The sequence below is a fragment of the Hydra vulgaris genome, chromosome 09 (assembly GCF_038396675.1).
Source record: "Hydra vulgaris chromosome 09, alternate assembly HydraT2T_AEP".
Classification (NCBI taxonomy): domain Eukaryota; kingdom Metazoa; phylum Cnidaria; class Hydrozoa; order Anthoathecata; family Hydridae; genus Hydra; species Hydra vulgaris.
Genome location: NC_088928.1, coordinates 55,570,749 through 55,596,005, shown reverse-complemented (window position 1 = coordinate 55,596,005; position 25,257 = coordinate 55,570,749). Strand labels below are relative to the sequence as shown.

At 26.3% G+C, this 25,257-nt stretch overlaps 3 protein-coding genes across 3 annotated transcripts in view; 2 read left to right on the top strand and 1 right to left on the bottom strand.

Annotated features, from left to right (window-relative positions):
- LOC100215131 (neutral alpha-glucosidase AB) overlaps positions 1-10,967 on the top strand; it is a 39,560-nt gene extending 28,593 nt beyond the window's left edge. Inside the window, exons 10-19 of the mRNA XM_065806094.1 lie at positions 625-726; positions 1,086-1,144; positions 3,594-3,778; positions 3,995-4,059; positions 8,348-8,427; positions 9,162-9,236; positions 9,328-9,441; positions 9,524-9,633; positions 10,400-10,497; positions 10,602-10,967. Coding sequence (XP_065662166.1) covers positions 625-726; positions 1,086-1,144; positions 3,594-3,778; positions 3,995-4,059; positions 8,348-8,427; positions 9,162-9,236; positions 9,328-9,441; positions 9,524-9,633; positions 10,400-10,497; positions 10,602-10,711 — 998 coding nt within the window. The 3' untranslated portion in view covers positions 10,712-10,967. The remainder of the gene's footprint in view (positions 1-624; positions 727-1,085; positions 1,145-3,593; positions 3,779-3,994; positions 4,060-8,347; positions 8,428-9,161; positions 9,237-9,327; positions 9,442-9,523; positions 9,634-10,399; positions 10,498-10,601) is intronic.
- A 240-nt stretch (positions 10,968-11,207) lies between these two features.
- LOC101235059 (glucosamine 6-phosphate N-acetyltransferase) lies at positions 11,208-13,936 on the top strand. Its single transcript, XM_065806095.1, has 7 exons — positions 11,208-11,382; positions 11,470-11,624; positions 12,064-12,138; positions 12,239-12,369; positions 12,460-12,521; positions 12,602-12,824; positions 13,327-13,936. The coding sequence occupies exons 2-6, from the start codon at positions 11,483-11,485 to the stop codon at positions 12,792-12,794; spliced, it is 603 nt and encodes a 200-aa protein (XP_065662167.1). The 5' UTR covers positions 11,208-11,382; positions 11,470-11,482; the 3' UTR covers positions 12,795-12,824; positions 13,327-13,936.
- A 9,322-nt stretch (positions 13,937-23,258) lies between these two features.
- LOC136085594 (uncharacterized) lies at positions 23,259-23,906 on the bottom strand. The gene has a single exon (XM_065806916.1). The coding sequence runs from the start codon at positions 23,904-23,906 to the stop codon at positions 23,259-23,261; it is 648 nt and encodes a 215-aa protein (XP_065662988.1).
- Positions 23,907-25,257: the final 1,351 nt, after the last annotated feature.

Below are 25,257 nucleotides of genomic sequence, written 5' to 3'. Positions count from 1 at the left end.
TTAAGCTGATGTATTTTGTCTTTCTGCTGGAAATTTGCACATACTTTATAATCTCTTGGATTCATGCAGGCATGGAAACTTTTATTTCTTTTTGTTTTTTGTTTTACTTCATTATCTTCTCCTTCTCCTGCAGCTACTAATCCTAATTGTATATTTATATTTTTTTCCACAAATACAAAAAACAAAAATACAAGAACAACTCTCTAGAGAACAAACATCTTTTAATTATTGCAAGAAATTTTTTTTTCCACAAAAAAAAAGATTGCAATTAGGATTACAAATTTTTATAAACAAAAAAAAAAAGAAAAATACAATACATCTTTTAATTAACAAACATCTTTTAATTATTGCAAGAAATTGACAATTCAAGAATCTATTAATCTCAGATTTACTAAATCTCAGATTTTATCTGAGAAATCCTCAAAAGATATCTCAGAGTTCCTCAAATGCAAACTTCATTTTTCTCAAAATGAGAAAACTTTGAAAAAGTTGACAGCTTTGAAAAAATCAAAAATGACTTTAGTTAAATTAAAGAAAAGTAATTTATAAGTATTTATGTAATATAAGTTTTTATATAAAGTAGTTAGAGATGAAGTTAGTTTTACAGCAAATTTTATTTTTTAGGTGCTGTATGGACAGGTGATAATGCTGCTCAATGGTCACATCTTAAAGCATCTATACCAATGCTATTATCAATGAATGTAGCAGGTTTACCTTTTGTCGGAGGTAATTTCTTAAACTATCAAGTTTTCAGTTTAGTTTTTGTTAAGTTTTTTTAATAAGAAAATATAACAAATATTTATTAAAGTTGTGAACAAGTTGTCAAAAGGTTGAATTGTATATTTTGTGCAAAACTTTTTATTTTTATTTTGAACTGATATAGTTTTGTTAAAATTTAGGGTTGTTTAACTTGTGCAATAAAGAATTATATTCAAAATTCACTTACCTATAGATATGTGTTTTTTATTTTTCAAAAAATGAAAAAGTTTAAAACCCTAATATAAAATATTGAAATAAAAAGTTTTTAAAAGTTTTTTAAGTTCTAAGAATAGTTTTGATATATATTTAAAAGTTTTTAATTTTAGCTGACATTGGTGGGTTTTTTGGAAACCCTGATGGTGAACTCTGTGTGAGATGGTGGCAGGTAGTTTTTTTACACTTTTATTATTTTTTATTTATTGTCATAAACAATACTTATGAGTAATTTAATTTATAATTAATCCATTTATTTGAGAATATTAACTTGGTCATGTTTATTTTTAATTCTAGTCTTGGTTATAATTAAACACAGTTAAGTTATATTTGCTGAAATTATTAATTGGGTTGTGTTATATAAGCTGGGATAATTACAGTGTGTTATATGAATTTCTTTAAACTGTTTTGAAAAACTTGCAAATTTTTCAAAATAAAAGTTCTATTCTAATATATATAAAATTATAAATTTGAAAAAGAAAAACAATAGCAAAAAATGCAATATTATACCATACGTTCTTAATAAAGATTAGGTTTTTAAGTTGTTAAGATTTAACCTCGTTTAACATTTCTAACAGCTCGAGTCAGGTTATGTTAAATTGGCTTATTATTTTTTGTTTTAAGTTATTTAATAGTTTAACCAGAGACCAGCATGCATCTTCGTCCTTTATTTTTAGCTATTTTATAATTTTAATCATTCAGAATACAAATCGTTTTTTCCACTGTTGCTAGTCATTTTTATTTTAAAATGCTTTATTTACAGTGGGAACCAAATTAATAGTTACAGCTTGTTTTTTCACAAAAGCTGCAACTAAATATGAACTTTAAATAATTTGCTTCTACTCTTACATTCTTTGAGATTTTTATATCAATAATAGTTTTCTATATTTTTTATGAAGTTGTAATATTTATAAATAATTTGGGCAATTTTTAGAATTGATAAGCTAGAATATGCAAAAACAGGCGAAATGTGCCTTTTTACATATTTGTAGCTAAATTGTTGTTTGCACAATAACGTGTGCGTAATAAATAAAAATTCAACTGTTTAGTGTTTTTATGATTCTGACTTTTTTATTTTTTTACATTAATTAGTAATTTTAACTACAAATATTTGAGCTTTGGTGCCTAAAAATGGGAAAAGCCTAAGATATATCAAACAAAAAAATTTCAGAAATCTGCATTGTTAAAACATTCAAATCACTCCCAAAGAAAAATTGCAAATTTAGTTAAAGTTTCTGTGATGATAGTAAGCAGAATTAAACTTGATAAAAAAATACCTGTACAAAGTGCCAGAAGTGGAAAATGTGATAGACCACATCACTACCCCAAGAGATGAACGGGTAAATCCTAACTTTTGTGTTAAAAACCGAAGCAAAAGTATAAAAGTAGTTTCTAACAGATCTACAAGATGTCGAATAGCAGAACTGGGTTTTAAATGCTACAGACCTGCAAGGAAACTTAAACTTATGCCAGCGGTGAAATTTTTCACTTGGGCAAAATATCATCTACATATGTCTGCTGAAGATTGGAAAAATGTAAGTAAATACTTATTTAATTGTTTATTGCTACAGTATCACTGATTAAAACATTTATATGAGTATTTATATTGTTATTTTTTTTTGTTTTCAGGTGTGTTTCTCAGATGAATCCCAATTTAAAATATTAATGAATAAGTCTTCTTTTGTTAGACAAAAGAAAGAAGAAAAAAATAACCTAGACTGTGGTTTGGAGACGGTAAAACACCCTCTAAAGTGATGGTGTGATCAGTTATAAGTGGTAAGGGCAGTGGCCTTCTTTATATAGTTGAAGGGATGATGAACCAGGATAAATATAAAAAAGTATTTGCTGCAAAATTAATTCCTCAGTTACATGATTGGTTTCCTGATCCATCCAAATGCATCTTTATGCATGATTCTGCCCAATACCATAAAGTTAAATCAGTGACAAGATATTTAAAATTGAAAAATGTTACTGTTTTACCATGGTCTGGCAATTCTCCCGACTTAAACCCAATAGAGAACGCCTGAGACTTTTAAAGCAGATAATTAGGCACGAAACTGTAACCAACAAAAAAAATCTCATAGAGGCACTAAATAATGCCTGGCATAATGATCAGGAATTAAAAGCAAATGTAAAGAATTGCATCCAAAGTATGCCAAGAAGGATGCAAGCAGTAGTTGATGCATAAGGCGGCCCAACCAAATACTAAAAAACATTTCGTATTATTTTTCTTAAATAAATGCTTAAAAGTAGTAATAGTGTTTAAATAAGAGTTTTACTTTTTAAAGAAAAATATTTATTTAAGCTAGTAGCACTAATATTTATAGGTAATATTTATAATATTTATTTATAGCACTAAGTTTAACATAAGAATATGTAAAAGAGCTTATAAATTATAATAATTATAAAAGATTAATATTATAATTTTTGCAAATTAATAATTTAACTGCCTACTGTATTTAAAATATTAAAAATTACAAAAGATGAGGCTGTTTATAAATAAATAAATAAAACAGAAACAAAAATAATAAACCAAAAAACCTAATTTAGCTATATGGACATATTTTATATGCTTGTTTTTGCTTTATTTATATATAAATATTTATATACCTTGTTGCTAGGCTGCTGCATTTACACCATTTTTTCGAGGCCATGCTCATATTGATACAAGAAGGCGTGAACCTTGGTTATTTGGTGAAGAAAATACTAAGTTGATTCGAGCTGCAATTAGGAAACGATACAGAATACTTCCTTATATTTACACAGTCATGCATGAAAGTTATGTTTCTGGAAAAGCTGTTATGAGGTACTTCCTTATTTAAAGATTTAGACTTTTATTATAAAAGTTTAGTCAAATGTCATTAGCTTTTGTGAATAAAAAATAATGATTTTTTATTCACAAAAGCTAACGACATATATTCAAATAATAAATACTGTTTTGCTAAAAAAAACATGTTTTAAAGTAAATGATCTTGTTTGTTATTTTTAAATATTTGTTAATTTTATTTATTTAATTTTACAGACCTTTGTGGATGGAATTCCCAAAAGATCCAAAAACATTCAAGTTAGATGATCAGTATTTATTTGGTATAATTTTTTTTCTCTCCCTAATGTATCTATTTGTTGATTGATATTTTTATGTTAGTGTTCAGTTGTTAGTCAAATATTTTTGGTATACCTGTGTTAATTGATTATTTGCTATACCCAATTGTTAATTGATTATTTGGTATACCTTTGCAAATTTTGCTGCCTAAAATAAACAAGACAACTAAGGCAGTTTTAATAATATATATTTAAACATATACCAGACAATTATAGTAATACTTTGAAAATTTTTAGAAAATTTTATTTGAATATTTCATTGGCTTTAAGATTAAAAAAAAACAATGACAAAAGATCATAATTTTGTCTATTAGAATATTTTCAGTGTAGCTCAAAATTTAACATGGTTATGTATCACCTAATATTATATTATGTAATACCTCATGTGTAAAAAATAAGTTTTTTCAAGATGAAGTATAAACTTGTTAATCTTAAACAACTCAAATGAAAATAATCAACAGACAAAACCGACAAAAGTCTTGTTTTAAGAAACATAAATTTATTAATTTTTTAAAAGGTTTAAATTTTATTAGAATAGAATCTACATAATAGATACTACTAGATTTTTACAATATCTTTAATTGAAACACACTTCTAATAACAGTACTTACAGTGTGTCAATACATGTGATATTTTACCCAAAAGATGCACCTATATTAGCACTTAAAAAAATCTGTGTATTTGACACATAGACATTAACACTTGACATATTACCTGTCATGTTAAAAACCATAATTAATTTACAGACCATTTAATTTTTTCAAAGTTTAAATTTTGATCAAAAATAAAACTTTTTCAAAATTTTGAGTCAAAATTTGAACATCCTAAATTAACATTTAAATGATTACTTAGGGTGTATTCCAATTAGTTAATAGTTTTGTAAAATATACAATTTATTAATGTTATTTAAAATTTATAAAACTTTATAAATGTTATTTAAAAATATAAATATATTATTAGAAAAAATTCATTTTTCAACGTTTAGCAGCATTTTATGATCAAGGATGTGGAGTCCCAAACTGAAATATTAATAAGTATTCAAATAGTCAAATTTTGATATTATTTTCTTACTGTTTGCTTTGAATAAAGGCTATAGAATAAAAATTCAGTGTGAAAATGTTAAATAGTTATTATTTTAAAAGCTTTATGAATCTTAACTTTCAGAATTTGGTAATATAACTTATAGTCTAATTAAAAATAAATTAAAAAATCAATTCTTAAATGAAATATATAATTTTAAAGCTTTTAATCTATTTTACTTGTGTGTGTATATATATATATATATATATATATATATATATATATATATATATATATATATAATATATATATATATATATGTGTATATATATATATATATATATGTATATATATATATATATATATATATATATATGTGTATATATATATATATATATATGTATATATATATATATATATATATATATATATATATATATATATATATATATGTGTGTGTATATATATATATATATATATATATATATATATATATATATATATATATATATATATATATATATATATATTTATATATTTATAAATTATGGCCTACTTAAATTACACTGCCTGGTTTGTTGCATTTTCCATAAAAAATAAAGAGGCCAGTTTTTTTACGGCTTATGTATAAAAGTTTGGATTCTTGTTATGGTCAAGAGTCGTGTTTGCATTATAAATGTTTTATTCTTATTTTATTAAAATGGTTAAACAATATTTAGATTTTCTTTGAGTACTTACAATAATTTATGCTAGATTTTTTGCTAACTGATTGCCTGCTTCAGTTTATTCTAATAACAAAGAATACTGAAATAGGTTTTCTGATTGCTATATATTAACATGCAACTAAAAATAAACTTAGATACTGCTAAGATTGCCTAAAACTCTCCTTTGAAAATAAAATCAAAGGTTTGTAATTTTGCATTTATTATAATTGAAATTAAATAAAGAAATACCTTTTACTAGGAATATTTATTCGGTCTTTGTCTTTTTTTGAATTCTTTCACTTGATCTTTCCTTACTGAATATGTAATAAAAAATAATAAATTCTGAATATGTAATAAAAAGAATATGTAATAAAATTATTTACAATACTAGATCTTTATTTGATTCTCCCCTTTTAGTGATTTTCACTAGTAAAGTCAACATTAATATAACAAATTTTTAAAATTTGTTCTGCAAATTTTAATTGAAAAAAAATGACTGCTATATTTGATTTGAATAGGGTAAATAACAATAGAATGCTAAAAAGATGACAAGTAAAATCAGACAGAGGTGGATTTGGGTATATAGATTTTACATTGCATAAAATAACACAACTAAGCAATGTCTTGCATAATATTTTTTAAAGATTATTAAATGTCAGATAAATATTTTTTTCCCAGAAATTATTATAGAGCAGACTTCTGCCATCTTTTCACTTTTGTATATTTCTAAAAGACTCACAAAAAGTCTTCCACTGGTCATATAACGAATACTTACTAAATTCTGGCTCCAAAAGATCGCTTTGTAAACTGGAACTAAGAAAAATGTATTTCCTTTTTCAAGGAAATCATTTATAAGAGATACAATAGCTTTCAGTGTTTAATTAGATCATAAAGGTTTGTTTGGTATATGTAAAACATTTGCATTTTGATGAAATTTCAATACAGTTTGCAATTTCTTTATAAAGTATGGGTTTCTTATCACCTTTCAAAGCAGCATTGCTAAGTTGTTTGGATGAATTGCTTTGAATAAAGTGTGATAAATAACTTATTATAACAATGATAAAAATTGTGCTGCATTATTTCTTTCAGGAAAATAGCTCTACTGCAGGTGCAGTTGTTTCGTCAAATATTGCCAATGTAAGGTTGATAACTTGTTTGTTGTTTCCAAGATAAGTGACTTAATAACTAATTTTTCTTGCATTTTTTTTAGTTCCTGTTTAGTAATTAATTTTTGAATAAACTTTATGAAATATATTCCCTGCAATGTAACCAGAAGTAACTTCAACTTAATCTGTTTCTTACATTTTTTTTAAAATGGAGTATATCAAATATTAAGTATGTTTTAAACATTCTTTTTATAAACTGGATAATAAATAAATAGTTTTTATGAAACTATGAAATTGCATTAACATCAATAGAATGATTATTGGTAACAACAGCTTTTATTTTAAATTCAGATTGGTGCATTGAGGTAATACACTCATCGATTTTTTTTCAAACAACCTGTTATGCAAGCTTCAGGTGAAGATTTCACGACATAAGAATAATTTTTTGAATCACTACAATCAAAAGCAAAAGCAATTTCTTTTTAAAGATTATTTTTTCAATCTTTACCAAATTATTTTCCACTTTGATATTAAGCTTTTTGCAAATACATCTTGCCCACAAAAGGCACACAATCACTTTACACACAATTTTTGTCAATTATTTTTCTATCATACTACAGTTTTTAAATTTGTAATTTTTACCACTGCAAAACTATTTAGGTAAAGAAATATGATAGCCTTTATAAGACAATGAAAAATTAAGAATTATATTAACATCTATTGACTCAAAATCAGTTGGTATGCCTGATATTTCTTGGCCTTCTTTAAATAAATGGCCTGATTTATTATGATTTAATTGCTGCATGTTTGAAATACGCAGCTTAATGGAGTATTTACATTGCAAAACATTGTTTTGTATTGTAAATGTTCCTAAGAAAAATTTATATTCCTAATAATTGCAATTATAATAAATACAAAACTACAAACCTTTAAAATAATTTCCAATGGAGAGTTGTAGGTAGTTTTAGCAACATGTATGGTTATTTTTAGTAGCATGTTGATATATGTTGATATAGCTATCTGAAAGCCTATTTCAATATTCTGTGTTATTGGAATAAACTGAAGCGGGCAATCAGTTAGTGCAAAATCCAGCACAAAATAATGAAAGTACTCAATGAAAATGTAACTATTATTTAACCATTTTATTAAAATAAGAATAAAACATTTGTAGTACAAACACAACGGTTAACCATAATAAGAACTCAAGCTTTTATACATAAGCCATAAAAAAAACTGGCCTCTTAATTTTTTCACGGAAAATGCAACAAATCAGGGCGTGTAATTTAAGTAGGCCATGATATATATATATATATATATATATATATATATATATATATATATATATATATATATATATATATATATATATATATATATATATATATATATATATATATTGCTTTTTAGAGATTTAAAAATTAATATATGCCTTTTTATATATAGGCAAAGATCTCCTTGTAAAACCAGTCACTTCTTCAGGGGAAGATGAGATTATAGTTTACTTTCCAGGTGGAGAAAATCAGGTACAGTTGTTTTATGAATAGGTAAATTTAAATAATTTTAAGCAACAGGAAATATATATTATAAACATTATGTATCTCAGTTCAAAACATTTTTTTTAGATTTACAATTACGTTTTGTAAATATACTATTCTAATTTTAAACCTTTTATTTTTTACATATTTAATTTAACTTTTATCTATTTAATCAGATAATTTAAGTTACTTTGTAATGTAAAAATTATGGAAACATGTTTCTATCTTCAAAATGTTTTCTATCTTAAAAAGCATCATCATCTTTTTAAGATGGAAAACATTAAATAAGACTTAGCAATTATCACACAATATGTCTTCTGTTATAAAAGTTGTCATATATAATCCCATAAAAGTTTAGGGGCTTGGCTGACTAAATTTATCTTGCCCTAACTGTGTAATTACATTTTTATTTTTAAGTCTAATTTTGTATATTTTATTTATAAGTCTAATTTTGTATTTTTTTGTATATAATCATTTGTATCTTAAACATAGTCTTAAGATATTTAATAAGATAATTTTTTTTAATGTTTATCAGTTTCAAATTAGCTTTTTTTATTTGAATTCCTTTTTGTTTTGTTAACTTGCTTGAGTGCAAAATTGTAAAAAATTGGAAACTACTATTCGGGAAAAACTTTTTTTTAAAAAAACAAACGATTTCGCATAAAATGTTTTGTTTGTGTTATTTAATTTGAAAAAATTTGATAAAAAAAATGTTTATTTAGATTTGGTATGATTTTGATACATTTGAACCTTATAATGGTGGCAACAATGAGCACATTTTAACTCCCATGACTAAAGTTCGTTTTGGTTTTTTATACTTTGATTTTATATTTTTCTAATAACATTTGTTGATTATATAGTTAAACAATAATTTTTAATTGCTTTTAGGTACCAGTGTTTATTCGTGGTGGGTCAATTATACCCTTGAAAGAACGTGTACGAAGAGCATCATCTCTCATGATTAATGATCCATTAACTCTAATTATTGCGCTCAACGAAAAGGTTTGAATAAAAAGTTTTGAAATTCTTATTAATTACATTATATAAATTAACATATTTTGCTAATAGTTTGTATTTTACTCAGGGCGATGCTGAAGGAGAAATATATTTAGATGATGGCCATTCTCTAGATTATAAAGATGGAAAATATTTATTATCAGAAATTAGTATGAGCAGCGGAGGCATTATGAAATGGTATAAAAAAAAATATATGTTTGAATTTTTAAAATAAAATTTATTAGATATTTTTATCTTTATTGCAACAATTCTGTTCAATGAGTTTAAATGAAGAAGCTTATAAACCATTATAAATGGAGTGAGGTGAAACTATTAAAAAAAAGTGATTGCTCTATATGTTTTTAGCCACTATTTTCAAAATACTAGCTATCTATAGAGGCTTCATTTAAATTTCCCACAAATATTTGACTGTTTTTACTTTAATAGTATACGCAACAGAAAACTATTTTTGTTGAAGTATTTTATTAAATGAAAAGCTCGTGTATAATAACAAAAAGATTGCAATTTCTGTGGAAAATTAAGAAACTGAACAAAATTTTATATTAAAGATGCAATCTGAAATTAGGCAGAGATGTTTTTGTTCGTACTTAGATGTAGTCATGTTTTTTTGTGTCAAGTTTCACATGATCATAATTTGCGAATACTGAGAGAATATTAGATGCAAATTTAAAATCTGTAGGTGAATATAAGTTTAGTAAAAGATTTTTAAAAAAGTTCGTCTTCGCCTTAACATGCCGAACCGAGTTGCCTTTACAACTTTCCAGTTTAAATTTTAGTATTATAAAAACTTTAGTATTATAAAAACTTAAATCTCTCATAAGTTACAAGTTCTTTTATTTTCTTATTCGACAAAAATTCAAATTATGAAAAAATTTATAAAAGTCTTCTTATAAAAGACTTTAAAATGTTGCAATAAGTATTTTATATTAGCTTTTGCTTTTAGGGACAAGAAAAACAACTATTCAACTAAATCATGGGTAGAACGTATTATTGTGTTAGGAATGAAAAAGAAGCCAGCATATTGCACTTCTATGTTAGACAGTAAGTTTTGTTTGTTTTCCTTTTTTTTTAAATGTATATATATTTACTCGACTTTAATTCACATGTATTTTCTGATATCTAAATATGATAAACGTTTCATTTAGATGATATAAAAAGCCTAACATTTACATACGACGAAATTAAAAATGTATTAGTTATAAAGAAGCCATCACCTTACTTGGATAAGAACTTTTCTGTTATGATTGGATATTAAATATAGATATTAGAATTAGATTGCTTTAAGTACATTTTTTCAACTTTAATCTTATACCCTTAAATAACTTTCGCATTTCTAGTTCGTGTAAACTTTATTTTTTTGTTTTGTTTTTTTGTTTTGTACAACAACAAAAAATTAACAAACGCTTGAAATATCTTTTTTTATACTTTTTGCATAATTATTTATGACGTAGAATTTGTGGCTTGATCTCTGGAGTATTTTATTATATGCAAGCAACAATTCATACTTAAAATGTGTTTTTTGTTTTTAATTTAATTCATTAAGGTTTTTTAACACGAAAAATAAAAAATTTTAAATAATAAAAATAAAAATCTTAATATGACGTTAAATAGATTTAATTTTAATGTCGGCTCAGTTCCAGTATATGTCAACTAACATTATTGTTTTAGCGTCATAATTTATTCCTGTGTCAGATTTAATTTATTTCCTTTCAAAAAATTAAATTATGCAATAAAATAGCTTTTTTCTTTCTAACAAAGCTGTTAAATTAAATCATATGCTAAAATTTCGTTCTGTCGTGTTTTTTTTTAATTAATTTTTCTAACGAAATAGATATAATTAGTTATTTGTTTAAAAAAGTGACGTCTCTAGTATGGTGTTGTAGAATAGCGTGGCATTTAATTGCTACTTTATCAAAGAATTATCAGGTATTTAAATTAATCGATTTTAAAACGTGATTATTTACAAATAAAAGTTTTTTTGGGTTTTTAAATATTTCAATAATATTACTTCAGCATATTTTGAAATATGGAGTTATTTTCAAAAGATTTAATCGATGGAGTCTCTATGAAAGATAGTATTACTCTTTCCAAACACAGTTCATTGAAAAACGATATTCTGTCCAATAAATCAATGGTGCGCCCTCTTCGTTCAGACGATTATCTCAAAGGTTATTGAATCTTTTTATATTGTTATATTTTTACAAATTGTTGTGTTATTAATTACTATCAATTCTAAAGCATTTTTAAAGTTCAAATTTTACAAGACATTTTTTCGAGCAACCCGCTTCAAAATTTAGATTCAACTAGATTTTTTTTTTTTTTTTTTTGAACGAATGCATACCTGTTTAAAAAAAATTTATTCAACCAATGTTGCTTATTATGATTGTTTTATGAAGTTTAAAGTAAACGTTTATTTAATGTTAAAATGACATTATAAAGTTGTGTCCATAACCAAAATATACGACTATGATATTGATCAATAGTGGTAACGATATATCGCGAATCAATGTTATTGTTATTTTTTTTTGTAAATATTGTTTTTTCTATTATTGCTGAGTTAAAAACATAGTTATCAATTCAAGCACTTTTTTATATGAAATTAATAAGGTTTTGTGGAATTGATATCAGAAAATGGAGAGGAGAGCATAAAAAGATTATGCGATTCGAAATTCTTGTTTCAAGGTATACTTTAACATGCGTTCTATGGTTTTCGATTATATAATTACTAGGATGTGACCATGGTACTGCATAAGTTCTTTCGATTCGATTCTTTTGTTTTTAGATTATTATTCTATTTTATCTGAATGTATGGGTATGTATTATGTCGTAGTATTGGAAGATTTACGCTTAAAAAAAATTTTGGGAGCAGCTACGTTGACAGTAGAACAAAAATTTATTCACTCTGCATCAAAGGTGGATCATTACAATTATTTTCCAATTTTTATAAATATTTTCTTTTATTTTGTTTTAAAGTTTTTTAATTCTAAAAGTTTACACTTTTAGAGAGGTAGAATTATTGACGTAAAGGTAGACCAAGGTTATCAGCGAATTGGAATTGGTTCATTGTTAGTTTTTAAATTTTTATATAATTTGTTTGAAATAATTTTTTTTTTAATTTTTTTTTCTCGTTTCTTATTCTTAATAGATTACTAGAAGTTTTAACGCGAGTTAGTTACTGCATTGGTTGCTACAAGACGACTATTGTTAGTCCTAATAGTTTGCAAGTGTTCTGTGAAAACGTGAAATATCATGCTGAACCAAACCAAAATCATCTGCGAAATTCAAAATTTCTTTGTATGGAAAATCTTGTTGCTTCCCTTCCTAGTTCAAAAATTTGAATCAAATCTTTATAACTGTCAGATTACAATGTAACTCAACTTTTTTCTGGTTTTCAAAGTTGAAACGTTTTATTTATATATATATATATATATATATATATATATATATATATATATATATATATATATATATATATATATATATATATATACACATAAAATACATCATTTATGGTGACATACTATTTATTTAACTTATTAAAGTTAATAAAGTTTTAATAAGTTTAAAAGTTTAAATAAATAGTATGTCACCGTAAATGATGTATTTTCAATTTTACATATAAATCTTATTATACTATTAAAATGTCATTAATATACATATACATGTATATATATATATATATATATTAGTAGAAAATCACTTACATACCTACGTACATATACACATACATAAACGAAAATTTTATCAATGAAAATAATTTTTTACTTTTAATAAGTATAATCGAAATTTTTTAAGTATTATCGAAAAATTATTTCCATCGATAAAAACTAATCGTTTTCTCCCTATACTAAAAATAATTGAATTTTTTAGGAGCAGTTTCTTCGACATTTTTGACAATTGAGGTTAATAATGGCGATAAAACGAAAACAAAACTACAGCTGTAATGTATTCAGCTCATTTAAAAAAATAATTTTGTCTTTCGTCCCGCTCCTTCATTTTTACTAATTTAAGAGAAGTTTTAAAAACTCTCTTTTTGTCACTCATAAATAAGTGCGATCGTTAGACAAGTCTGGTTTGTTTTGGATATCTTCAATTTTGGTATTTATACTGCAAATATGTCTAATCGCAGAAATACAACCTAAAAATTAATTATTTTTTGTTTGTTTGAAAATGGTGTTTTTGTACGAATTTTTTTTTTTTGTGTGGATAAAACTGTATACAGGACACCCTATTAATAACACGCCAACTATTTAACGAAGTTGTTATTTTGCCAAATAGTTTAACTGGCAGTCTCTGTTTCATAAATATTGTAATTTAGCTTTGAAAGAATTTATTATCAGTTTGTTAAATTATTTGTTTACTTGTTTACAGCTGTATTCAAAGTTATCCGCATTTTTGAGTATAACTTTTCGGTTTGTCATTTGGCTATATAATATTTGATAATAATTCTACAATAAATTTGAAATGATTTTATTTTGTATGCACGTATTTATTTTGTATGCACGATTCTAAATAACTTTGTTTGTTAGGCGATTTTTTAATAATTATTTTTAAAATCGTGTTCATTAAAAAAAAATTTGAATAACTTATTGAAAAATTCGAACTTTAAGATTTACTAAAATTTACGATGCTTGTGATATTTACTTAAATAGTTGCACGCTACAGCAAATTGCCGTTTAGAGGCTGTTCAAAAATACGCCCATTTGACATAATGTGGCATTTTAAGAACCCCGCAGTGTATTACGTGATAATTTCTTTAATCAAAGAAAAGTAATAAAAATTTTTGTAAGTGTATATTTCAATTGAAATAGTTTTTTGTGTTTAAAAAAAATAGTTTGTGGAATTTCTGTTTAAAGCCTAAATTCGTTTCCAAATCAGACTTCGATCTTTAATTGTTGGAATTTCAATGCTTTTAGAAAAAATTTTCAGTGATCAATGATGTTAGCATCTTCGTTATCATGCCACTCGATTGTTTCTTTGTCAGAATTTAAAAAGGCAAACAAGTTCATATTGACGTTGAAAAACTAGGCGATGATGTCAAACTTTTTGAATCTTATTTGCTAATTCTTGAGCAAAATGTTTCCTGTTACCAATACCGAATTACTAACGTATACCTCAGCAAAACATAAGTGAACGGCTAAAAAAGATATAGGTTCCTAGAAAAGGAAATTTTACTAAAACTTCTACAGCAACTTAAAAAAAAATGATATTTTTATATATTGGGTTTAGAACAACTTAAGTTGGAGTATCGTTCAACATTTGCCTTTTTGATCAATAAATATATTTCCTAAAAAGAGTCGTTTCGATATATTTCCTAAATTCGAGGCCGTTTCGATATATTTCGTAAATTTTATTTTCGTTTCGATATATTTCCTAAATTCGAGGTTGTTTATAACAAAGAAATATAATAAAGCTGAAGTAAAAAGTCGTCAATTTTCAAGGAACAGTAACATAGTTTTCAATTAAATTTCGCGTAATTATCATAATTTAAAGTTAAGCGATCGCATACCACTTTGTAAAAAACTATCCCATATTGTTTCAAAACATTGCAAACAAAAGATGAAAGTTTGTAAACAATATTTAGAGTTTGCGTCTGTTTTTTAAAAATGAGTTTCTAAATTAAAATTGAAATAAGAAATGTCTAGATAAAAACTGGTAGTATTTTTGCTGGATTTATAAAAAGGTATTTTTTATATCCTTAAACAGTGCTCGATTATACCCAATAGACCAGACTAGGCCATAGCCTGGAGCCCCCGATAATTATGGGACCCTAGAATTTTCCAATTTTAAAATCTTATTTTTTAAGTTAAAAAAAATTATATATTGTATTTTATTGTGAATTAGTCAATAATGCAAATAACGTGATTTAAACATTTATAATAATTATTATTCTACTTCAGCATTGTATTTAAAAATACTTGAAATATTTCTGTACTATATAATCCTGCAGCTCAACAGAGTAAAAAAAATCTTATTTATATGTTTATATATTGTATTTTATTGTGAATTAGTCAATAATGCAAATAACGTGATTTAAACATTTATATTAATTATTATTCTACTTCAGTATTGTATTTAAAAATACTTGAAATATTTCTCTACAATATAATCCTGCAGCTTCACAGAGTAAAATATGTCTATGAGCGCTATCGTCAAAGTAAATAAATTTCAAAGTAATTATTTGTGTACTTTTTTGCATATTTGGAATACCAGTTGTAAATTGGTTAGTTCAATAAAAAAAACTAAATTATGGAAAAATTGTATTATTTTAATGATATAAAAAATTAACTAAAACAAGAATTAGGAACCTTATCAAAATTTCTATTGAAACAAAAATCTTCAAAAGTATTTTTTAAAAAGTACTTTTGAAGATTTTTTTCTACTAAAAGTAGATTTTGCTTGAGGTGCAAGTAATTTGGAATTTAATGTTCCAAATTGTATTCACTTTTTTTTTCATTGACATTCATAAGTAAACTAAAATCAAAACACAATCATAGATCAATAAAGTTTCTCAATAATTTAATCGATTAAAAGGAGGATTTTGAATACATTAATAAATATTTATAAAGGATTACATTCTTACCAAAAAAGTTTTCAAAATTGACGTTAACGTGTGGCTGTCAGCAAAAATAACCAGATGGTACTGTTTTTGTTAATTATTTACTTCATGTCCTATTTGTCCCAGTACTTCCGAAAAAACAACACAGATGGTGTTTATATTAATTGAGATATTGGAGTATTCCAAACTACCAGCGGTATTCCAAGTATGCTGCACTTCTTTTAAGGCCGGCGCGATGAGGGATGGGGGGAGGGGTGAAACTCTTTCCCTCCCCCCTTCCCCTACAATGATTTTTTCGTTCATTTAGTCGGCAAATTTGACATTTTCAAACAAGTCAGTCGGCAAATGTAGACCCTTTAGACAAGTTAGTTGGTAAATTTAGACAACCAATCGACAAATGTCGACCAGTCAATCGGCAAATGTCGACTAGTGAGTCGGCAAAGTTTAAAAAACGAGTACCTTTTTTTTTATTATTTTTAGTCGGCAAAAGTTGTAACGGCACCCCCCCCCCCACTCTACACGTGACACCTACTCCACCTATTCGCGTCGGCACTGACTTCCTTTCTATGTTTTTGTTATTATTATTTTTTCTTAATTATTATTTGCTTTATCGTTAGTATTGTTACAATTTTTTTTATGGAACGCTTTGACAAGGTGGTCTCGAAATCAAACGCTACAATGGCTAAATTGTAAAACAGATGAAGAAAAAGTTTATATGATTATTCGAGAACGAAAGAAGCAATGATGAAAGATGGGATGTAAGCAATAATTTTAAATCTCAATAAACATGCAATATATATATACTATGTTTGACGTATTCGTTGAACTTAGCTAAACAGCAATGCTGCTTGTTTTGCAGTAAATTTTTTATTACTATCGTATACATTTTTTCCAAGTTCGACGCATCGCTGGGATGTCTTAAAACAACACAGAGGAAACAAAAAAGTACTCAAATCAGTATTACAAACGGGTTCGGAGGGTCAACTTCAAATTTTTATAGTAGTTTGACTGACTTTCTACATATTTCATTTAAAACAAACTGCTTTTCAAAAATTGTTGGCTGAACTGAATAATACCTTGAGGGTTAACGTAAAATGCCTTTTAACTAAAAGAAAACTATTTAAAACAAGTAAAATCATAAAGCGAGTAAAATCATTAAAACTTTTCCAGTACCTTTTCTAGTAATTTACCAGATGAAGTTTAATAATATAAGAAATACATAGAGTACCAAGGCTTTAGATGAAAATTTTTGTGACCTCGTAATGGCTTTAAGCATTATGAGGTCACAAAAATTGCGCTAAGAGTATTTAGCCTAATTTCTTAAATTATCATAAGTATGTTTGTATTTTAAAGGCAAAAAATCAATTTTTGCGTACCTTTGAAGCAAGGTATTTAGACATACCAAAATGTTTACTTTACCTATTTTATCATTTTTAGTTCTAATCAAGCCAAAAAACCATAATCGGGTGAAATGCCCATTGAAAAGTATATATTAAATTTAAAAATGCTTTTGACACCATTTGATCAATATTTCTAAAAACTAAGTAAAAATTTGAAATCCAATATCTGGAAAATTAATGAATGGTGATATCCATTAAAAGTTTTTAGAATAAAGCTTTTAGTATGAATAGTAACAATATTTTGTAAAAATTACTAATTTAAGGGGAGGTCACTATAGAAAATTTGAAATTTTGCCTGATTCTTTCAGAATTTCATTCTTAACTATCAAATATCTAATACTATTTTGTAACGATTTAACATTTTGAATGAATAGAGTAAATATTTAAAAGTATATATAAAATATACAAAAAATAATGATTTTTACACGTAAGAAAACTATTGCGATTATACACTAATGTTTGTGCGGATTGTTTAGTAAATAGATTGTCAATCAAACATATAATACGATTGCGTATTAATATTTTATTTGCAGATTTTACTTCACCGACTACATTAAGTTAGTTGACTTTTTAACATTAACATTGTTGAAAAGTAAATCAATTAACTTCTTGTAATCGGAAAAATCTTCAATTAAAATACTAATACGCAATCGGTATTTTTTGCATCGGTATTATATGCAAGACTTCACATAGTGATACGATGGCAATCAAAAAAATAATACCGATTGCGAATTAATATTTCATTTTAAGATCTTTCTGATTACATAAAGTTTATTGACTTACTTTTTAACATTGACAATATTGAAATTAAAATTGAATGAAATTGAAATTAATAATTAATTACTTCATAATGAAAATTAAAAATGTAATCGAAAAGATCTTTAAATAAAATTAACACCCAATCGGTATTACTTTTTTGATAGTCATCGTATCACTATGTAAAGTCTTGCATAAAAAAATAAAAAAATATTGAAGCTCAAAATGAAAACACTTTTAGGTCTACGTATATTTTTTTGCATTTTATTTTTTCTTTATTATAAGTAAAAATCTATGGGGAAAAAAAAAAGGAAAATCGATCTAAATTAATTTAATTTTTTTGTTTTTACAAATCGGTGGAGAGATAAAATGTATTTTAATAAAAAAGTAACAATAAATATTATTTACAATAATAATATATTTCATTATGAAGTAATTAATTATTAATTTCAATTTCATTCAATTTTAATTTCAATATTGTCAATGTTAAAAAGTAAGTCAATAAACTTTATGTAATCAGAAAGATCTTAAAATGAAATATTAATTCGCAATCGGTATTATTTTTTTGATTGCCATGGTGGAGAGATAAAATGTATTTTAATAAAAAAGTAACAATAAATATTATTTACAATAATAATATCTATATTAAATATTTTAAGATGCTTATAAATTCTCTACGAACGAGAGCGCTAAACTAAATGATTCAAGAAAACAAGATGAAGAGAGGGAATTCCAAAGAACTGGTGTTCGAATAAAAAAACTAGTCGAAGAACAATATTCGAAGCACTTAGGAACAGTTACAGTAAAACGATGAAACTTAATTGAATGATGAGTAACACGAGAATGAATGTGGATGGCACAAAAGACGCTAGCTCTTTAGAGCAGCGCCTATTATAGTATTTATATAAAATATAAAATGAAGCAGCATTACGACAATGTGACATTGGTTAAAGATTGAATGCAAGAGCATTATAAAACTATGTTTTCAATGCATTTTTGCGCCTTGTCTAAAAAAAAAGATATCTTTGGAAAATCCGCTCCAGATATGGCAACAGTATTCCATGCAAGGACGGATTTAAGATTTATAGAGATAAGGAATATAATCTAGAGTAAGAAAATGAAGAGCACGATAAAGAGATGGAACTTTAGCAGGTGCTAATTTTATAACTGATTTGATATATGGTTTCCAAGAAAGATCGGAAGTAAGAGTTAATCCTAGAAGATGAAGGGTAGATGACTCATCGAGTACATTACCGTTTATAAATATAGGAAGATCTAAATTATTGCGATAACGCAGAAAAAATTGAGCTTTATCTGAATTAAAGTTCACCAGCCACTGTGAGCCCTATGCTTTAGGAGAAGTGAGATCCTTTTCAAGCTCAAATGCCCCCTCTAAGCAATCAGAGAGTATTGGCTTCTTATCAAAATAAGAATAAATGGAAGTATTATTAGCGAACAATGCCAACTTAGATGTAAGAATATCTGAAAGATTATTAATCTAAATTAGAGAGGGCTAAGGGCAGAATCTGGAGGAACCCCTGAAGTGACAAGATATGAAGAAAAGTGCTATCTATTGAGGACAATTTTAATACTAAGATTGGTAAGGAAGAATTCAATAATCTTAAAGATGTTATCAAAAACTTTATCAAAAGCTTTAGAAATGTCAAGAGCGATAGCGTTAACCTTTCCACATCTAACTAATGCACGACAAAATCTTTCAGTTATTACTGTTAGCAAATCAGCTGTAGAACAAGAAGATTGAAATCCGTATTGATAATCAGAAAGTTATTAGATTCAAGATGAGAGGTTAAGTGTTTGTTAATTATAGAATCAAAAACCTTACTTATGATAGGAAGAAGACTAATGGGACGGTAGTTAGACGAGTCAGATTGCTCTCCAAAATTTTTGAAAATAGGGATAACAGATAATACTTTCCAGTAGGCTGCAAAACAAGACTCTGATAAGCACTTGTTAAGTAGTTTTGAAAGTATAGACTATAACAGGTATGTTGTCCGGACCACAAACTGTAGAAGAGTCTAAGCTGGAAATTACTTTAGATACAGAAGCTGGAGAGATACAAATGTCAAGCAATGGATCAACCTATTTTTTGGTTATATCAGGTAGGATGTGATTAGTGAAATCAAGAGATAATATAGATGAAAAATTCTTAGCAAACAGTTCAGCTTTGTCTTAAGGTGAGGTAACAAAATATGAATCATGCAAGAGAGGTGGAATAACAGTTTTACCCTTGCTATAGACATTATTAAAGATTCTCCAGAAGTCTCTGAAGCCTAATATTTGAGATGAATTACGAGGTTTTTTTGACCTGAGAAAAGTGAGTTTTAGTGTTAAACAAAAGATCTTTACAATTTTTTCTAGCAATAGTAAACAGACGTCTGTTTTTTTGAGAATTTTTTTTAATGATAAATATGGAAGTAATGGTTATGATTGGAAATTTCAGCTGCACAACGAAATTCATGGGAAAGAGTGAGGCTTGACTTGGAATTGTTGAGGAAATGAAAGATTACACGACAGTCTGAATCCAAGAAGTTACATAAGAAGCACATTGGTCAGCAGATAGACAATAGATTTCTACCCGAGAGCCATCACTAAGAAAATTACGGTTAGAGTTCAAGTCAGCTTTGAGGTAGTTGAAAGAAGTACAATCATTGGGGAATCCTGATGATAAAAATGAACGTGATAATAGATACAGAGAGATTGAACTGTTAGTTCTTATTCTCTTTGACTTACTTTTATTAACTGTTATAAAGCATTATAACATTAACTTATGAATGTTATACTAATGTAAAAATATTTTAAAAAAACTAAAAACCCATGTTTTTTTACTTCATAAAAATAAATTTTACTTATTAAAGTAAAAACAAAAAGTTAATCAAATAAATTTCTTAATTCTCAGTTAGGTCCGTGGGATCTTTTATGGATTCCATTACAATTTTCAGTTTTACTATAGTGCATTGTCCTAATTACGCCGAAAAAAGTGGTGTTTTTTTACATTTACGGTCAAAATTTAACTGCAATGTTCGCAGTGATCTCTAAGTGAATATTCCTAAATACCCTAAATCTATCTTATTGAAAAATAAAAATCCCTTAAAAAAAACATTATCATTGGTTTTATATATCGGCATCCATCAATGAACCCTAATGAACTCATTTATGACCATTTTAGTATTTTACTTGAAAAGCTGTGCTCTCAAAATAGACATGTTATCTTGATGGGGAATTTTAATATAGACTTATTATAATAAATCCAAAGATATCTCTAACTATCATATTCTTATTCTTTTTTCCTGTCTACAATTCAACCAAGACAACTGCTGCATTTAAGAAACTTATTGATATCATCTTTTCAAATTTCACAATTCCTGATTTTATTTCAGGCACTCGTTGGATATCACTTCTTGTTAAGACGGCACAATTTTTTATTTTGTTAATTAGGTGCTCCAAAAAGACCTAACGGTCTTGCTACAGAGCACCGTAGAAGTGCATTTAACTATGAAGTTTACGCCACCTTCCTTACCGTGACTCGAATATATGTCCAGAGATTGTTTCGAACCTGGATCTCCTGCTTCTACAGCAAGCGTTCTAACCTCTGCGCCACAGCCGCAAAATATCTGCATTCCTAGTACTGTTTTTAAGAAAACTAAAATGAAAGCATTCAAATCTTTCAAAATATTCACAATAAAATATTTATTTACGATGTTTCTCATGTAAGCACTTGCGTTACTGCGATGCGATTATTCTGTAATTATAATAGTGATTTTTAGATAAGGAATCGAAGGTAATTGGTTACGATTTTTGCAATTTCGATTAACCTGCTGACAATTATCGAGAAAATCGCGTGCGATTTTTTATAGTTTGTTTTATCTGATAATCGAAAAAAATGGCTTTTGTGCTAACCGCCAAAGCGCTAACGCCAATGAGTATTCTAATGTTGTCTGGCAGACACTAATTAAAAATAACAATAACGTGAATGAATCCCTGAATTCTTTTTTAATAAATTTCGTCAAAACTTTGATAAAATAAAAACTTATTGTATAAAACTTATAATATAAAACTTTCATAATTAAACTTCAAAAACTGACAAATTAATCTTAAATCAAAACCTTAAACCATCAGTGAAATTTTTAAATCAATTGATTCAAAAATTTTAATGGTGATTTAAGATATTAATATCTGTTAAAAAAAGACCATATAAAAATACATTAAATCAAATATTAAATTTACTTTTCTATAAATTTAAATGATTTAGAAACAAAATTAATAACACTTTTTTAACAATACCTTGATAAAGGTATCGATAAAAAAGTGTATGTAGTGTAGGGGAGTTGTAACAAAATTAAAAAAATGCATTTATCTCCTTAAACTTTAATATTTTTGAAACTTTTTTTAGGATTGTAAAATAGATCTTAGTGACATAAAATATAAAACTTAGTTATTCCGCAATAATGAAACAAAAATGAAAAAAAAAATGTTGCAACTTACCCCGCATCGGGGCAAGTTGCAACACAATACTTTAAAAGAATAAGCCTTGTAGAGTTCACAGAAAAATTACTAGTTAATCTGTAATTTCTATTTGGCAACAAAAATTTTATAATTACAATAAAAAAATTTTCCTTGAGTTGCAATACACTTATTATGCTAGACTTCACATATACCTGACTTGTTTAGAAAACTAAAAACCATTTTTGAAAAAAAAAGTTCTCTTGCTCAAATAAACAACAATTAAGTTTAAAAAAAGTCAAGAGGAGTATTTAGGATTTTTAAGTTCTGCTTTTTTTCTGTTTTTAGGATATAAAAACACAATAAAATTTTCTTTAAAAACAATTTTTTTAGTGCAAAAAATTACATTAATTCCATTTTAATTCACCTTTAATATTTTTTTGTTTTGTTTGTTGATGTAGAAATATTAGATTTTCTCTTTCTAGAACTAACTTCTTTTTCAGCCACAAGCCGCTGTTTTACTGGAGTATCTGTAAGAATTTCTGCATACTTTTTCTTTGATCTAGTGAGTATTTCTTTCTTAGATTGTGCTTTTGGCAGAGGTCTTACATTCTCTGGGGAAAATTCTAATGATGCCGGAGATGGAATTGCATCTGAGATTGAAGTTGATATACTAATATCAATACCTGTTTAAATTGAGTTGCTGGATGATCAGTAACAAATGATGGAGCAAAATCTGCATTTGAAAGTATATCCTTATCATATGGGAATATTCCTGCCACTCTAAAACCAGATGTTATGTTTTGTTGTGTAAGAGAATGCTGTAAGGCTATTTTTGCAATTCCTGGCAAATCATATATACTCATTGTTTTTCCTGGCCATTGTTTCATCCATGAGTCTTGTGCATTAGCAACGCATTTTTTGAATGGTCCGAATACAGATTTATCTAGAGGTTGCAACCTATGTAAGTAATAAGGAGAGAAGGAAAGCAAAACTATACCATTATCTTTACACAATGTTATTAATTGAGCAGATAAAGGAGACTGATGGTTGTCTAAAAGTAATTGCACAGGGCTTTCTTTTGTGGGCTTGACATGCCGAACAAAGTGGTTTAAGTAAGTAACAAAGCACTCCTCATTCATCCAGCCTGACCCATTTGAAGCACCAATGCATTCATTTGGTCCATCACGAATAAAGTGATCAAAAAATTTCTTTCTCAGAAATAGAAACATTGGAGGCACACTATTGCCACATGCATTTACAGCTAACACCATTGTCACTAGTGTCCCCTGTTCTTGAGATGTTAATGCTCCAACTTACTTAATACCTTTACGAGCAATTATCTTGTTTGGTTTTTGCACAGTGGTGATACCAGTCTCATCAAAATTGTAAATATTAGATGCAGAAAAATGATTTCTATCTAAAACATCTGATAATTTTTGAAAAAATACACCTTCATTAGCACGATTAAAACTAGTTGCTTGTGCAAGACTTGTTGCTTCTGGAGTTCTGATAGACAATCTTAAATGTCGATTTAAAAACTCTCTCATCCAGTCAGGACCAGCCATTGAAAGTTTTAACCATGATTTTGGAAAATTAATGTTATACTTTATAGCACATTCAAATGCAAATTTTCGTGCTTCATAAGGTAATAATCCAAAATAAATATCAGAAGCTGTTGATATATATGAAGCAATAGCTTTTTCTTGTTCTAAATTGAAAACTTGGCGTGACTTTTTATAACCAGGAATAGGTAGCGGCATTCCCATATTAACTTTATTTACTTTATTTATGTAACGAAAAAGAGTTGAGTAGTGGATTCTATACATTTTTGCTGATGCTCTAATCAATATTTCTTTTACATCAATAACATGGTCTGCTGCCTCTATTACCACTGCTGTTGGATTAAATCCTTTTTCAGTTTTTCTCTTGTAAGTTCTCATTTACAATTTTTACTTAAGCACAAAATAACAGTTTAATCTAATAACAATAAAATAGAAAAACATTAAAGTCATTTTATACAACTTAACCTACATCATCATTTATTTATATATGAATGATCAATGTATCTTTGCCTTTGCATATATGTATGCATGTATATATATATATATATATATATATATATATATATATATATATATATATATATATATATATATATATATATATATATATATATAAATGTGTACATAATATACATATAACATATATATATAACATATATATATATATAATATATATATATATATATATATATATATATATATATATATATATATATGTTAGATGTAATAATGGTTCATAAGTTATTCTAAAGTCAATATGACACCATAACTAAGTAAATAAGTTAAAACCCACAGTCTGTAAAATAGACGATTCTGGACAATCCATTCAGAACTAAATAAAAATATTTTGGTATATTATTTTCTTATACTTGGTGAGTCAATATGGAAAATTTCAAGTCAAATGTAATAACGGTTCAAGAATTATTCAAGAGTCAATATGACACCAAAACTAAGTAAATAAGTAAAAGCCCTCAGTCCGTAAAGCATATGTTTCTGGGCAATCCCGACAAAATTAAAATCTTTTTTTTGTATATTATCAACTTATAGTTGTTGAATCAAT